Genomic DNA, 14,415 nt, shown 5'->3' with positions numbered 1-14,415 from the left:
TGTTTTCATTGGTGAGCGCGTGAACACGTTTGAAATCTGTCACATGGTGGCAAGATCTCATAGTATTCGTTTATTGGGTTTATTGTCTTTTGCTAGTGATTGTGAATGAATAATTCTTAGAGGTAATGTTGACAAGTTCTTGTTCTACTTCTTGAGAAACACCTGTCAGAAGCTTCACTGTATGATATGATGTTTCTGGAGACAACACCTTAATTAAGTAAGTAAGCCATTAAAATAGTTTTCGACTCGATGTAGCTACGTTATTGACTGAGAAATTTTATTGAATAATTTTGTCAGATATCTGTTTTTCTGATTTAAGAGTGCCTTGTGAACATTTACTTTTACGTGCTGTATTTCTCATCAATTTCTTTCATTACTTACATAATTTATTGTCGCCTACATAGGCGGAGTTAGGGGGGGTCACGTCCCCCCCCCCCCCCCAGGCGCTTGAAAAGTAGACAAGATTTTTTATATGGTTATGAATAAATTCGTTTTATTTTGTGTGCTGCGGAGCCTCAATCATTTAATTCAATGTTAATAACTTTCATATAAAAATAAATAGAATATTATCTACTGTAATTGTTTAATTTTGTTTTAACACGTCCGGTTACAGCAATCTGATTTGGAAAATCGTGTTCATCCAACCTTTTTATCGAACACCCAATTTTTGAAAAATGTATGTAATAGGAGAGACTTCTGGCAGTATGCACTTCAAAACTTTTTCCAAACATTTTCCTCTTAAGGAAATATGGAGAAAATGCAGCCAGTCCACTGGGATCACTAAAAAAGATTTTGCACTCTGATAAAGCACATATGATCAATGATAACACCAGGTTGAGGACCATGATGTCATGATCCTCAACCTGTCCAATGCACATACCCTAATGAAAAAATAGTATAAACCTGTTTCAAAATTTTATACAATTGCCATGGCAATTGTATAAATTGTATAAAATTTTGAAACAAGTTTATACAATTTTTTTATAGGGGTAGATTGCTTCAGGATTTAATGTCACTTGTATCAAGGCTTGAATGCCATTCAAATCCCCCAGCATTACCGCTGCTCCATCATAACTTTGGACGATTAGTTTCTTGCTATATCATGGGAAATGGCAATCACATCTATTAAATCATTCTGTATTCTATTTTATATCCCTATGAATGCTGTAGCTGTTTCTAAATGGGCTTCTTACAGAGGGTCATATGCCGCATTGTATTTAAGGAATTCCATGTAATTTCTTATACTAATAGAGGATTCTGTTTCATCACAACCTGTGGAAGTAAATTATTGCATTCCCAGAAAATTAGGTGCGTTAATAAGGCACTGAAGAGTGTCTCCTTTACACTGTACTTTTTGATTGTGCATAGACGTTTCATGCGGAACTGAAGGTCCAAGTTAACATCTATCCATACATCCACAAATGATATTGAGGATCTGTTGTGACTGATGGCCAGTAAATAAGAAGATATAGCTCTTGCATCGATCATCATTTAATACTATTGAATTTCTAAGAAAGATCAACAACACAACAATACTTAACTCCTTGTAAACATAGATATGTGAGCATCCATAACATAAACATTAGCATAAACATTTAATCACATTAGGATCTCAAATGGCCAGCCAATGGTTCATGTCCTGTCACTGATTTGGCTTCATTTCCCAAATGGGAAATACCCATTACTTCCCACTTATGTTTCTGTCCTTTCCGTACAGCAAACAGTTCCAGCAAAAGCAAAGTACTTATATATTTAATGTGCTACTCCTTGCAAGACAGGTTATATTTGTTATACTATTGCACTTGAAAGTGTCAAGGTGTCTTACCTCATTGGTGCAAGAGCATAGGTTAGGTTGGTCTTCCAACTTTTATAATCCTCCTCTTTTCAGTAAATGATATCGTGGAAAAGGGCTGATTTAACAAATCTTGAATGATGCACATGTCATGGTTCTTCTAATCCCACTGCTCTGCTGCGCATAAAATTGTTTACGTATGCAAGCATATGGCTATGACTCATGCAATCGCTACTCTCATCGTCTCTGCTTCCACTTCCCCCACTTCCGCTACTCTTCGCATTGTTGCAAAATGAAAAATACATCGTAAGATCGTAGATGAAATTTTTTAAAGTTGCGATTGGTCCTCCATTGAATAAATCTTTTAAAATTAATTGAGAGTTTTTTGCCCCGCTCATTGTCTTCAGCAATGCTGGAGCGGATGTAAGCATGACATATTCCTTGTTAGCAAGCAAAAAAATAGTAAATATGTTTTACAAATGGAATTCTAATGGAAATAATAAGGCTTTTATACTCTAGCATTAAAATACGATAATAATTGTTTTTTTCGTCTGATTTTATTTTTTCTGTAGATCACAAAATATATTGAAGGAGGGTGATAATGGGGAGTTGATTGTTCAACAGGCCTTGTTTTTTACGCTTCATTCACCATTTATTGAAGTGTGTATTCTACCAGTTTGACGTTTATGTAGGTTTGCATTGAGCATTTGAGAATCATTTTGGCCATCTACACACAAATTCCAGACTGTCTTAATCAATTCACAATACAGCCTAATCCCTTTCATTCTTTCTATAAATTTTGTACTCTCCCTCCCCTAGGTATTCTCCCCTCAGTCATGGTTTTAAACATCCTCTCCTGCTTCATACTGACTCAGCACAAACCCTCTGTGTTTTCTATATCTCATCTAAAATCTTTCCTTGCCCACCATGCCAAGCACTTTCATCACTTCCTCTTTTCTTTTCTTCTCTACTGCTACATTTCCAATGCATCTTGTCTTTTCTCATCCTCAGTACCCAACATAAAGCACTATACTCAAGATCAGACTCTTCATTAGCCTTTTCTTAATATGTACTCTTACATAACGATCCTTTCATCAGATCTTCCCTATTCATGAAAATCTTTTGTAATGAAATTTGTTCCTGATGTCCTTGCTGCTGCATCCGTTTTCTTATTATGTGCTGCTCAAATACTTGAATTGCTCTACCTTCTCAAGTTTTGCCCACCTACTTCTATCTTAGGGCTCCAATTCTTAGCTTTTCATACTTATCAAACCCTTATAACCTCAGTCTTCGTTTGATTGATCTACATGCCTTATTCATCCCTCCATCTTTCTTATACATCCACTACTGTAGGTTTCAAAATGATATGCCGCTGAAATTTGAAAGTTTATATCTTGGCTTCAGTACATACTTAAATAATGGTTAATATGTCTTATAAAGATAATTTTAATCTATTACATATTTTTATCTATATGTATGCATATTCTCATTTATTTTTTGCATTATGAAAAATTTTTAAATGTAGACACCCCAGTGCAATAAATGACTCTGCACACCGTAAAATTAGCTATTTTGTCAACTAAATCTAAATGAACTTAGTAACTCAGCCTGGGGAAAACTGCAATATGTAAAGCATGTTTGTGTCAAAAGCAGTTCACCTTCCACAAAAAATTGCACACATTAATGTACAGTGAAACCTCGATATAACGACACCCCACGGTGCAATAATAAACACTCGCTATAGCGAATTGTCGCTTTACCGGAGGTGGAGCAAATAATAGCCAATATACCTGTTGCGAACAGATATACAGGAACAGGAGTGGTGCGGCGACAGATAAACATCTATCCGATAAACGTAAGCATAAATCCAGATGAAAGGCGATGTTTTTTTTCATCACTAAATTTCCTTACTCAAATAACGACTAACTATTCAAACAATTTATAAGCGCCGCACTGAATAAAAATCATGCAAAGCATTGTTTCGTCATCATTATATTTATTGAACGTCAGTTTACCACATAAATTTGAGACTGAGCACTCCATTAACTTCATTTCTAACAGATAGCTAGCAATTACAGAGGTTAATGAGTCTTCATGAAAGTCTTCCGGCGGTACAACCCTCGCTATGGCGAGAGCTAACACCGAAAGGGTCTCGTAAAAACGAATTCTTTAACACGCTTATTATAGGGTCAATTGACGGTGCATCGGCTATCTCTCGATATAGCGGGGGTGTCGCTATAGCCCGTACTCGCTTTAACGAGGTTCCACTGTAGATAAATAAATGTCTTTTGTGCCTTGAAATGTTTTCTTAAGACATTATATCTGGCTGAGCTTCTACAATGAGTATTTTATCGTTCCTTTGTATTACATGCTCCAATAGAGTTGATTGATTTTTTAATATACATACTATGATCATTGATTTTCAGATGCTGTGTCCTGTTTAGAAAAAATTTGTAAGTAGTTTCTTGCTCAGGCCTTAGCAGGAAACTCTGAACGATGTATGGAAACCTCCTGGAGATACAGTTATTATAATTGAAATTGTTGGTGTTCAAGATAAATATGTGTAAATTGATAACTAGTCAATTATTTTAAGGAAGCCAATGATAATATAGCCACTATTAAATACATGTATCATCTTGGTCATCATGCCAAGGCCTAGACACATCACATCCTTCAGTGTGAGGAGGGCAATTAGTAGGGGACATCTTACTAAGGTAGAACATTTACTGAATTATTTTGGTCTTTTTCATCAACCAGAATGGTTAAATGGATATTCTCTACTCCTTGAAGCCTTGATGTGCAAGCGATTAGGAGTTGCTAAGTTTCTTTTGGCCAAAGATTGTAGTGTTAACAGCCCAAAAAGTCCTCATGAGGGAATCACTACCCCTCTCCATGTTGCTGTTGCACTGGGAAGCTTTGAAGTGGTGAAAATTCTTTTAGATAAAGGTGCACGTGTTAATTCTAGTGATGAGAAAGGGGATACTCCTCTTCACGTTGCAGCCAGAAGGAAAAATTTGGAAGTTATTAAATTGCTTGTAGAATCTGGAGCCCACATCAATGCATTGAACCATGACAGGAAATCACCAATTATATTTCTATTAGAAAGAGCTTGTTTTCATGCTGCTGATTACTTAATAGAAAACGGGGCTGATGTTAACAATGAGTCCGTATCTGATTGCGTTGATGATTACAGCCCAATTCACCTAGCTGTTAAAAAAGGCAGTGTGGAAATGGTCAAGTTACTTTTGAGCAAGGGTGCTCAAGTTAATGCTATAGGAAAAGGTAAAACTCCGCTTCACATCGCTACACATAATGGATATCCTCCAATAGTGAAGATTCTTTTAGATTATGGTGCTGATGTGAATAGTGCGTGTAAAAGTAATCGAAATAAGGACTACACTGCATTACTTTTTGCTATAGAAAATGGTAATGATGAGGTAGTGACATTGCTTATGAATGGTGGGGCAAATGTCAATGAATGTGCAGGTGGTTATACTCCCCTTCATATTGCAGCAAGAAATGGCCTCTCTTACGCAGCAGAAAGTCTTTTAAAGTATGGGGCTAATGTAAATTGTGAGTGCACTTCAGAACTAAATGAAGGATATGCTGCAATTCACTTTGCTGCTGAAGCAGGTAGTTGTGAAATAGTGGAATTGCTTGTGGGCAGGGGTGCCAGAGTAAATGACCTAGGAAAGGGTTATACTCCTCTCCACATTGCTTCAATGCATGGTTTTGTTGTTGTTGCTGAGCTTCTCATTAAGCATGGGGCTGATGTGAATTGTGTATGCAAAAATGTTGACAATGAAGGCTACACTCCAATTCACTTAGCTGTTGAAAAAGGCAGTTATGATACAGTGAAGTCACTGTTGAATGCTGGTGCTAATGTCAATGAGCTTGCAAATGGCTATACTCCTCTTCATATTGCTGCACTGAAAGGCCATTCTGATATTGCTGAGCATCTTTTAAAGGAAGGGGCAGATGTTAATTGTATCACTGCTGCTAAAAATGATGAAGGGTACTCACCTATATTCTTGGCTGTAATGAAAGGGCACGAACAGGCTGCCAGAGTACTCCTGAAATATGGATGTAGAGTTGACGATCATGATCCCTCTGGTAAATCCATATTGCTTATATCTGTGGAGAGAGAGGACGTGGGTATGGTTGAGTTAATATTAAAGCATTCTCCGGATGTAAATAGAGAATGCAATAGGAAATGTCTAGTAGCCTCTGGGACTTGTACGGAGATGCTGCCGTGCTCAATTAGTGAAAGACTTCTTCAATATGGATTTACCGTTACATCTTCTGATGTTGGCAATTATGACTTTTTTTTTCATGCTATCAAACACGGTTACATCAGTGTTGTAGAATCCCTGTTAAAATATGGAGCCAATGTGAATCATTTATGGTATTCTCACTCATTGTGTCGGAAGTTCTTTCCTTTGCATTATGCATTATTTTGTAGACAATTTGAAATTGCGGAACTGTTGATATCTTACAAAGCTGATGTTAATGTTCGAGATGAAATAGGAAGAACACCTTTATTTTATGCCATGAAAAATGGTTATTCCAAACGGTTTCCAGGCATAGTTGATGAACAAAGGTTATCGAAATGGATGACTAAGTTATATCCCATAGAAAATGGTTATTCCAAGATAATGAATTTACTCCTTCCAAGCATAGGTAATGCACAAAGTTATCCAGAATTGATGACTTTAGCAATCAAGATGCAAAACGTAGAAGTCATTAGATATCTTATCAAATGTGGTGCAAGTGTTAACTTCAGAGAAAAAGATTGCAGAAGTGCATTTTACACTTCTGCATCGATTAAAAATGAACCTTATCATTGCAGTTGTAAATCATTTTTACTCCCTATTCACGCTGCTGTTCAGGTTGGAAATGTGAAAATTATTGATACACTGTTGGAGTATAATGCTGATGTTAATTCAGTGTGTATTTGTGGATTGACTGCTCTTCATATTGCTGTCAAAGAGGGCAATGAAGAAGTTGTCAGGATCCTATTAAAATCTTGTTTGGTCATTGATTCCCAGGACGTAAATGGTATGACAGCACTTCACCATGCATGTTCGGAAGGGCATAGTGGAATAGTCAGAACTCTTCTTAATCATGGATGTGATGTTAATATTACTGATGTGAACAATGATACTCCTCTTGATTGTGCTGACATTGCATTAGATGAAATTATGGAGGTATATGATTATTATGACTTACATGCAAGACAGCGTGAGCGGTGTCTCAAGAAAATACTCGAAATGTTGAAGCTTTATAGGGTCAAAAGTGTATATTTCCTGTCTAGTATGAAAAATATACCTTTTATAGAAGAGAGAGGCTCATTGATGGATTTTCACAAAAAATGCATGGTTGAATTGGGAATGATGAGGCATCATAAAATTAATGGTACAGAGTTCTCACTCTTTGATGTTATGACAAAAAGCGTGCATCATTTAGCATTACTCTTAGAAATTGAAAATATTTCGCGTAACATGAACTTAGATGCCTGTCATAAAAAATTCCCAAAATATGCAAGCATAATTCGCAGTCATTTTAGAATGGCTGTAAGAAGGAAGAAATTGATGAAGGAAGTCAATGATTATAGCTATAGAATATTTTCTGGACTAACATGGGATTGCATCCAAATTGTAATTAGTTACCTAAGCAATGCAGATCTATTTAATCTGATGCAAGTGTTACGGTGTGCCAGTTTTTATGATCAAGGTTTCAGTGAATAGGATGATGCAATTTAAAGCATGTGGCAGATATGTTTTGTAACTGTGGGACGATTGTATTAAGCTAGTTTAATTTTTGAAACATTGTAAATATACCATCAGTGCTGACGTATCTCTTCTGGATATGAAAATTAATGAAAATGCTCAATGAACAACAGCAGGCATTCTGCTAGCAAGACAAATTACTAAGGATTTTATTTTGAAACACGGAACATTCTAGCTACTTATGGTAATTAATTTGATTATGTACTCAACATTTGCTGCAAATTTACATTCAAGAAATAATTTAAATATTCCTGTCTTAAAAGAGGGATTAACGAAGATATGACGCAGCAAAACTATAGGTACTTGGATATGTGACCTATGGAACACCCTGGTAATTTACGAACCTATAGTGAGGAAATTTTAGTTTGATTTCTTTGTGCATTATTTTTGCCATCATAGTTGAATATTCCTGTTATGTTACTAGTGTTCCTACTGGAAGTGTGGTGGCCCACATTTTACTGTAGACTGAGAAATGAACTCTAAGTCAGTGTGGCCAATATCGAGTCAATTTTTTTAATACCATGCTGATGGAAATGATTGAATTGTATACAAAAATGGTGGGATATATTGTACATTTTTGAAGAGAGATTTACCTAGTGTGAAGTGTGAACATAAGTATGGCATCAATCCATATTTCTGTTTCTACTATGATGTGTTTCCTACATGCTTGTGCTATGTATTAAGATAAAGTTTTTGGAGTGGAATTTTGTAAAATTGCTGAAGTGATGTCAATCTCTGAAAAGATAATGCCCATGCTGCTTAGAAGACCATTTATTTCTCATCAAGATTTTGAAGAATCCCTCCTATTCCAAGGAATTGATTGGTCAGCTACTTTCAGGGTAAGTAAAATAATTTCCTTGTCATAAAGGCCTGTTTACACGATACATTAACACGTACGAGTTAATGTATGTTTGCGTGAATGATTTTTGTGGACAGGAACGGAACATGTACGAATGCATGAACCAAATTAGAACAGGTTCTATTTTCTGTGCATGCATTGGCACAAGTTGGGTGGTTACACGGTGCATTTTGGCGTTCATTCTCGCGTTCATACATTTAGACATTAACCCGTACGTGTTAATGTACCGTGTAAACAGGCCTTATCAGTTTATGTTCTAGTTAAATATTATTTTTTTAAAATTTTGTTTTCCTATGGATGGGAGCGGGGTATCCACATTCAACATCTCAGATTTTGATAAACTTTTCCTTACTTTTATAATGCTTTGGGTTAATTTAATTTGTATTTATTGAGTTACAGAAATATATAATCTTGTTATTAAAAATATGTGATTTTTACATGCTTATAAAAATGTTACTTCTCTATGGGCATTCGTCAAAACAGCCATGCTTGAATACTTGAAATGAACAAAAAGTTTAAATGTGAAATGGATTTTAATTTTATGTTTAAAACTAGAGGTATCTGACTATAGCATCTGGAAGTTTTGTCCTTGAACTCCCTTTTGTTTTCATTGTTTTATGAAATTGGGGAATGAGCATGATCTGACCAGCAAGCAAAACTTTCTTCTGTGACTCTGTATGCACATATACTCATATCTTAGAAAGCATCTGTGTCTGATCATGTATGTTTTAAGTTTTTAAAAATTACATTGTAACTTGATAGGGAAATAAATTATAAAAATCTATAATGCGAGTGTTGCACCTTCGTTGAGTTGACATGGAATGAACTACCTGTTATCTGCTCATTTCTCAGTTGAATAATTTTATTATGGATGATTAAAGTGCATATTGAGGTGAACTTACAGGCTCTAATTCTGAACTGGAGCTCATGTGTAGAGGGCAGTATAAAGTCTTTGACTTTGATGCTTAATAGACTTCCAGAACATTTTATTTAATTGACAGGCCTACAGTAATGTTGCTTGTGGTGATCACTTTTGTTCAATGCATACCCTCACCACTGAATCACTCGCTCTATACAAAATGCCCCTGGACATGGTGGTGAATGTGAAATCCCAAGGATGCAGATGGGAGAAGGATGATAAAGGGGAGTCCTTTCTGATTTATATATTTGAGATATATCTAATTTATAAAAAAAGAACTTATCTCTGTGGTCTCTTTTTTGATGATAGAAGTTCAGTTCCATGAAGATAGAAGTCTAGAATGCTATAGTTTTATGTCACCAATTCCAATCATCCTACAAAAAATACTAAAGGAGAGAGTACACTTTGAATTTTCAAAAGGGTCAGAGATATCACATCTGAATTTATTGTTTTATCCAAATCTATCCGAACTGTTAAATTCTGAATGAAATTAAACTTAAATGTATCAGATTATGGCCCCAGTTTCCATGCATGGCACAGGTATGTATGTAGTGTGTTTTGCTTCAATGTTCTTGCCAATTGAATGGAATCATTTTCCTAGAAGACTTACTTCTGCAAAATTTTCTTGTGTTCCATTCCTTCACTTTCATATCCTCTCACGCAATCAACCCAAAGGACATAGCTACAGCAAAACCTGTTAGTAGTAGCATAAGAAAATTTCTTCCCTCGTGAAGTGACACAGGGATTTAAAGCGGCATCTCTCTCTCTACGATTATTTCTTGCTGACCAAATGAAGCAAGATTTTCCTCTCCTTTCTTAGCACGCACTAACTTTACAACTGCCCGTATTGCCTGAGCCATTTTCACGCTTAGCATTTTCCAAGATCCGTGGTTTAATTTGTCATGCTGGCTGTAACAGCATAAAGTATCTCTTAAGAGAGATTTTCCATGCCTTATATTTTATAACCTAACTCTCTGTTTACACAAGAGAGCAAGAGGACCTGCGACCCCTGTAACTTTCCCTCTTATCCCCCAATGTTTTTGCCCCTTCTAAACACAGTCCTTCCTTTTGATAAAATTCTATAATATTGAAAAATCTACTGCAATTCATATTTTACGGTGATTACCTCCTAATTTTGTTTAAAATTCACCAGTTATGCATATGTAAATAAGTGTGAATGCACAAACAAATTTATTTAAGATTTGTATGGTAAGTGGCATAGTTTTTTTGGGTTTCTCTCTGCAAGAAATCTTATTATTAGTGACATTTAGATATTCTTGCTGAAGAAATCATAGGTAAACAAAAAAAGTGGTCTTGAAAACCACTTTCTAAAAGCTTCCTGTTCTAACTGTTCCTTAATCAACTACTTCCTCTAATATTTTCTAATTATTTTCAATTGTATTCCTCTGATATTTGAGCTTTAGCCATCTGCTGATGTACAAACTCATGAGGCTATTTTTTCTTTCAACATTTTCATTCATCATTATCATAAGTCAACAATCATAAGATTGGTTTGACTCAGCTCTTGATTCCTCTCTTCTATCCGGTATCCTTTTCATAGAGACTTATTTCTTCTCTTTTAAATCTGATTTTTGAGTAAGTTGCTTAAAATCAGTGAAATGCTATGGGCCTTCTGGAATAAGCGGTGTACATCTTATGTCTGTTACTATACAAGATGTTACCTTCATTCCCTTTTTCGAGGACAGCACATATGGATGAATTTGAAAACCTTGTCTGTGACTTATGTTTTATTTGGTGGTCCCTACGGCCCATAAAGAATTTCAACTTGATTGTATTTCGTCTTCAGGCTGCACATCTAATAAAACATTGAAATTCTTAGGAAAAAGGTTCAAGGTTTCCAATTTATCTTTTTGGTTTATCCTAGAGAAATACTTTTTTTGTCTCTATAAGTCAGAAAAAAAATATGCTCCTAAGAGTGTAATATCATTCCAATATTTACGATGCTTAATGATTGTAGAATCAGAACCTGAAGCACCTAGAAAGCCCAAAAAATTTTCTTTATCACAATCTGCTAATAGATACTACTGTCCACTAACAGTGGTAGATCTATGTGGGGGAGGGGCTTATTTTACACGCTTTTGTTATGTTACAATCCAGTGATCGAGAGATGGGATAGGGGGGATAATGCCCCCTACCCTTATGGGTATTCAGTTTACTCTCGATGGAGTGGTAATTTTTTCGGACCCCCACTACTGCTGGGAGGTTACCTTGTCCCTATTCTGGATCTGCCACTGACCACCAATCATCTATTCTGTCATTACGCAGGTTTGACCATTGTGGATGGAACTTCTCTGACTTTTCCTCTTGGTGCTGGCTTGAATATCTGTGGCGAGGGTCATCTGGCAGTTAACAATGAAGTTTCTCGGTACCTCAAAGGGACATATATGACAAAGGGACATAGTCTGGCCATTGTGGTGAATTGTTCCATCATCTATTCATAAATGAAATGCAATATTATAAAATTTTCTGTGTTACATAGTATAAAAAAAAGGGAGCAATATTGTCCATCCCTTATTTTTGCTAACTGGTGCAAAACTATTTGTCATGAATTCACTGAAGAAAGAAGCATGAAAAATGTGCAAGTACTTGTCAATATATGAGAATGTTAAGCTGTGATTTTGACTGACAGCTTTTATTTAACTTGCAATTCAAACTCATTCACTAGAGCATTTATTAATTAAGCATTCATCCATCAGTTGCAATAAATTTTTGAGTACATATGAATTAGGGGAATCATATGTTTGCACAGAATATATCAGGATTATTCTAAAAATATGTATTGGTTTACAATTAAATACATATATACTTTTCCATGTCCTATTCATATGTTCAATTATCTTAATAACATAGGTAGGGATTCGTTCTTCCTGTACCTTTTTATAGCTATGTTTTAGTGTAGAAATTAATCAAGTTTTTGTGTATCTGCAAGAAAGATATAGAATTTTATTTTTGCCTTATGACAGTGTGTGATTTTGAAAGTTACTTTCTTTGCACTTCCTGGCTTCAGTGTAAAATCTCTGAGGAATCATTTTTCCTCGAATGGATAAGGAAGAGAGGCAGTGCTTGGTGCTCATGTACAATGTATCAACTCAGAAACTCCGAATTCAATTATATGTTACAAAGTTAAGTATTTTCTAAGCCTGAATTGTTACATGTAAATGGAATGGAAGTACATACATATTTTCTGGGGAAAAATGTGATCTTGCGAAGGGAACAGTTTCATATTAGACAGGATTTAATGAGAGTTTTTTTTCAATTATCTGAATTGTGTTATATGATTTACAAGTGTGTGATATGCAACCCAGATTCATAATTAGTCATTTTTAATGGGGTGCATTTATATTTTCTTCAACTAGAGGAATTAATATTTTTTTTTTAAATACATCTGTGAAATATTTTGTATGACAATGTGTTGCTACAAGGAGGATGCAATGTATTGTAAATGAAGTACTGTTTACATTATTGTTTGTAATTAATTATGTGCAAATTTTATGTATGAAAGATTTTAATGGATAATTAAAAGGCATTACATATGTATATTTGTGAATTATGGTTCGACCCTCTCCTTTCTGCCTTAATTGAATATGGCAAGAGTTTCATTTATATTTCTTATAGTCTTGTTGCTAAGCTTAAAGCCACCTAGTGCATCCTCTGGGTTTAGAAATGGTGGATCAACCTCTAGCAATCGAGGATAGCTGTGAGATGAGCAAGTTTACTTGTTGAGCATGCAGTCCTAGACATAAAGCATCAGCGATCTTAGGGGTATTTGTCTACCCGTTGATAGGCCATGTAAATGATTAGAAAATCTGTGAAGATGCGGTGATGTGAAGAGCGCTGCCCACCTCTCTATGCGATGCCTCTAATCATGTGGGGTTGGAGCCAGCAGCTCTACTGCATATGTGTAAAGGTGGAGGTCAGAGAGTAACACAAATTTGACTATGAGTATGGTAACATTAACCATCACCACTGTAGTACTGTGATGTGGAAGGAATGGGGCAACCACCACATCCCATGAGAAACCCAACCCACTTTTCTCATATGTATTTTATGATATGATGGATTTCTCTGTAGTTAAGCATTACAGCGGTAAACTATGCCCTAAGTTTAAATGCCGGTTGAGGACTACTTGTGAGGGCACATCAGTGGAGCCTGATAGAATGACTAGGATTTGGAACATTTAAGGTAGGTTTGTAAGTGTAGTTAGCTGTAGCGATCTTGATGGTGGAAATGGAAAGAATGAACCTCAAGGTATTAAAAATCAGCAAAATGAAGTGGTCTGAAGGAGACTTTTTGGAAGTAGAAGCTATAGAGTTTTACACAATTGGATAGCTGAATGGTAAAGTTTTATGATTAGGAAAAGTGCTGGCGTTGATTTGAGTAAAAGAAAGCTTCAGGAACCAAGTTAGGGACTGCAAAAGCTACCTCGGGGAAGATATTGACATAGACCATAACTTAGTTATGATGAAATGCCACCCAATTTAAGAAAATTAAAAATGTGTTAAAAACATCTGACTGGTTGAAAAATTGAAGAGGGGTAATAACCACGTATTTGGCAGGCGGATTGGAATGTGCATCCTCGAATTTTTTACACCTGGCGACCAAAAATGTAACAAGGACTTCATAGCTCGGCGGCTCCGAGATACTGATACCAGTTTTGTTTTCTTTTGTGTGAGGTTGATCGCGTGAACACGATTGTTATAATAAGTCGCGTAGTTGTCCTTCATTGTTTTTTAAAGAAATATCCTCTGAGGAAATACCTACAAACGTAAAGATCCTACCACTTAAGTTCATTCAAACCGGTCCGAATCAATGGTATTGTGAATGGTATGTACGGTAACGGTTTGTTGGACGGATGCCATGGGTTTTGTTAGGGATTTTAGAAAAAAAGAAGTAAAGCGCTTACGTCTTCAAAATAAATACGAAAGGTGAGATGCATGAAAAGCAGGTAGTACAACTCATTCCTAACAACTACCATGGTGAATCACAAGATGAAAGAAACTATCACCCACGGCGGTGATTCGTACCTACCGCGGCA

General features: G+C 35.9%; 1 protein-coding gene across 1 annotated transcript; it reads left to right on the top strand.

The window, feature by feature from the left end:
* The first annotated feature begins 24 nt into the window (after nucleotides 1–24).
* On the top strand, nucleotides 25–12,754 carry LOC124154254 (ankyrin-2-like). Its single transcript, XM_046527859.1, has 3 exons — nucleotides 25–217; nucleotides 4,219–8,420; nucleotides 11,646–12,754. Exon 2 carries the CDS (start codon nucleotides 4,438–4,440, stop codon nucleotides 7,537–7,539), a length of 3,102 nt encoding a protein of 1,033 aa, XP_046383815.1. The 5' UTR covers nucleotides 25–217; nucleotides 4,219–4,437; the 3' UTR covers nucleotides 7,540–8,420; nucleotides 11,646–12,754.
* Nucleotides 12,755–14,415: the final 1,661 nt, after the last annotated feature.

Source organism: Ischnura elegans, chromosome 2 (genome assembly GCF_921293095.1).
Source record: "Ischnura elegans chromosome 2, ioIscEleg1.1, whole genome shotgun sequence".
In the NCBI taxonomy this organism is placed as follows: Eukaryota; Metazoa; Arthropoda; class Insecta; order Odonata; family Coenagrionidae; genus Ischnura; species Ischnura elegans.
The sequence above is the reverse complement of the archived record's forward strand: the minus strand, read 5'-3'. Positions and strand labels throughout refer to the sequence as shown.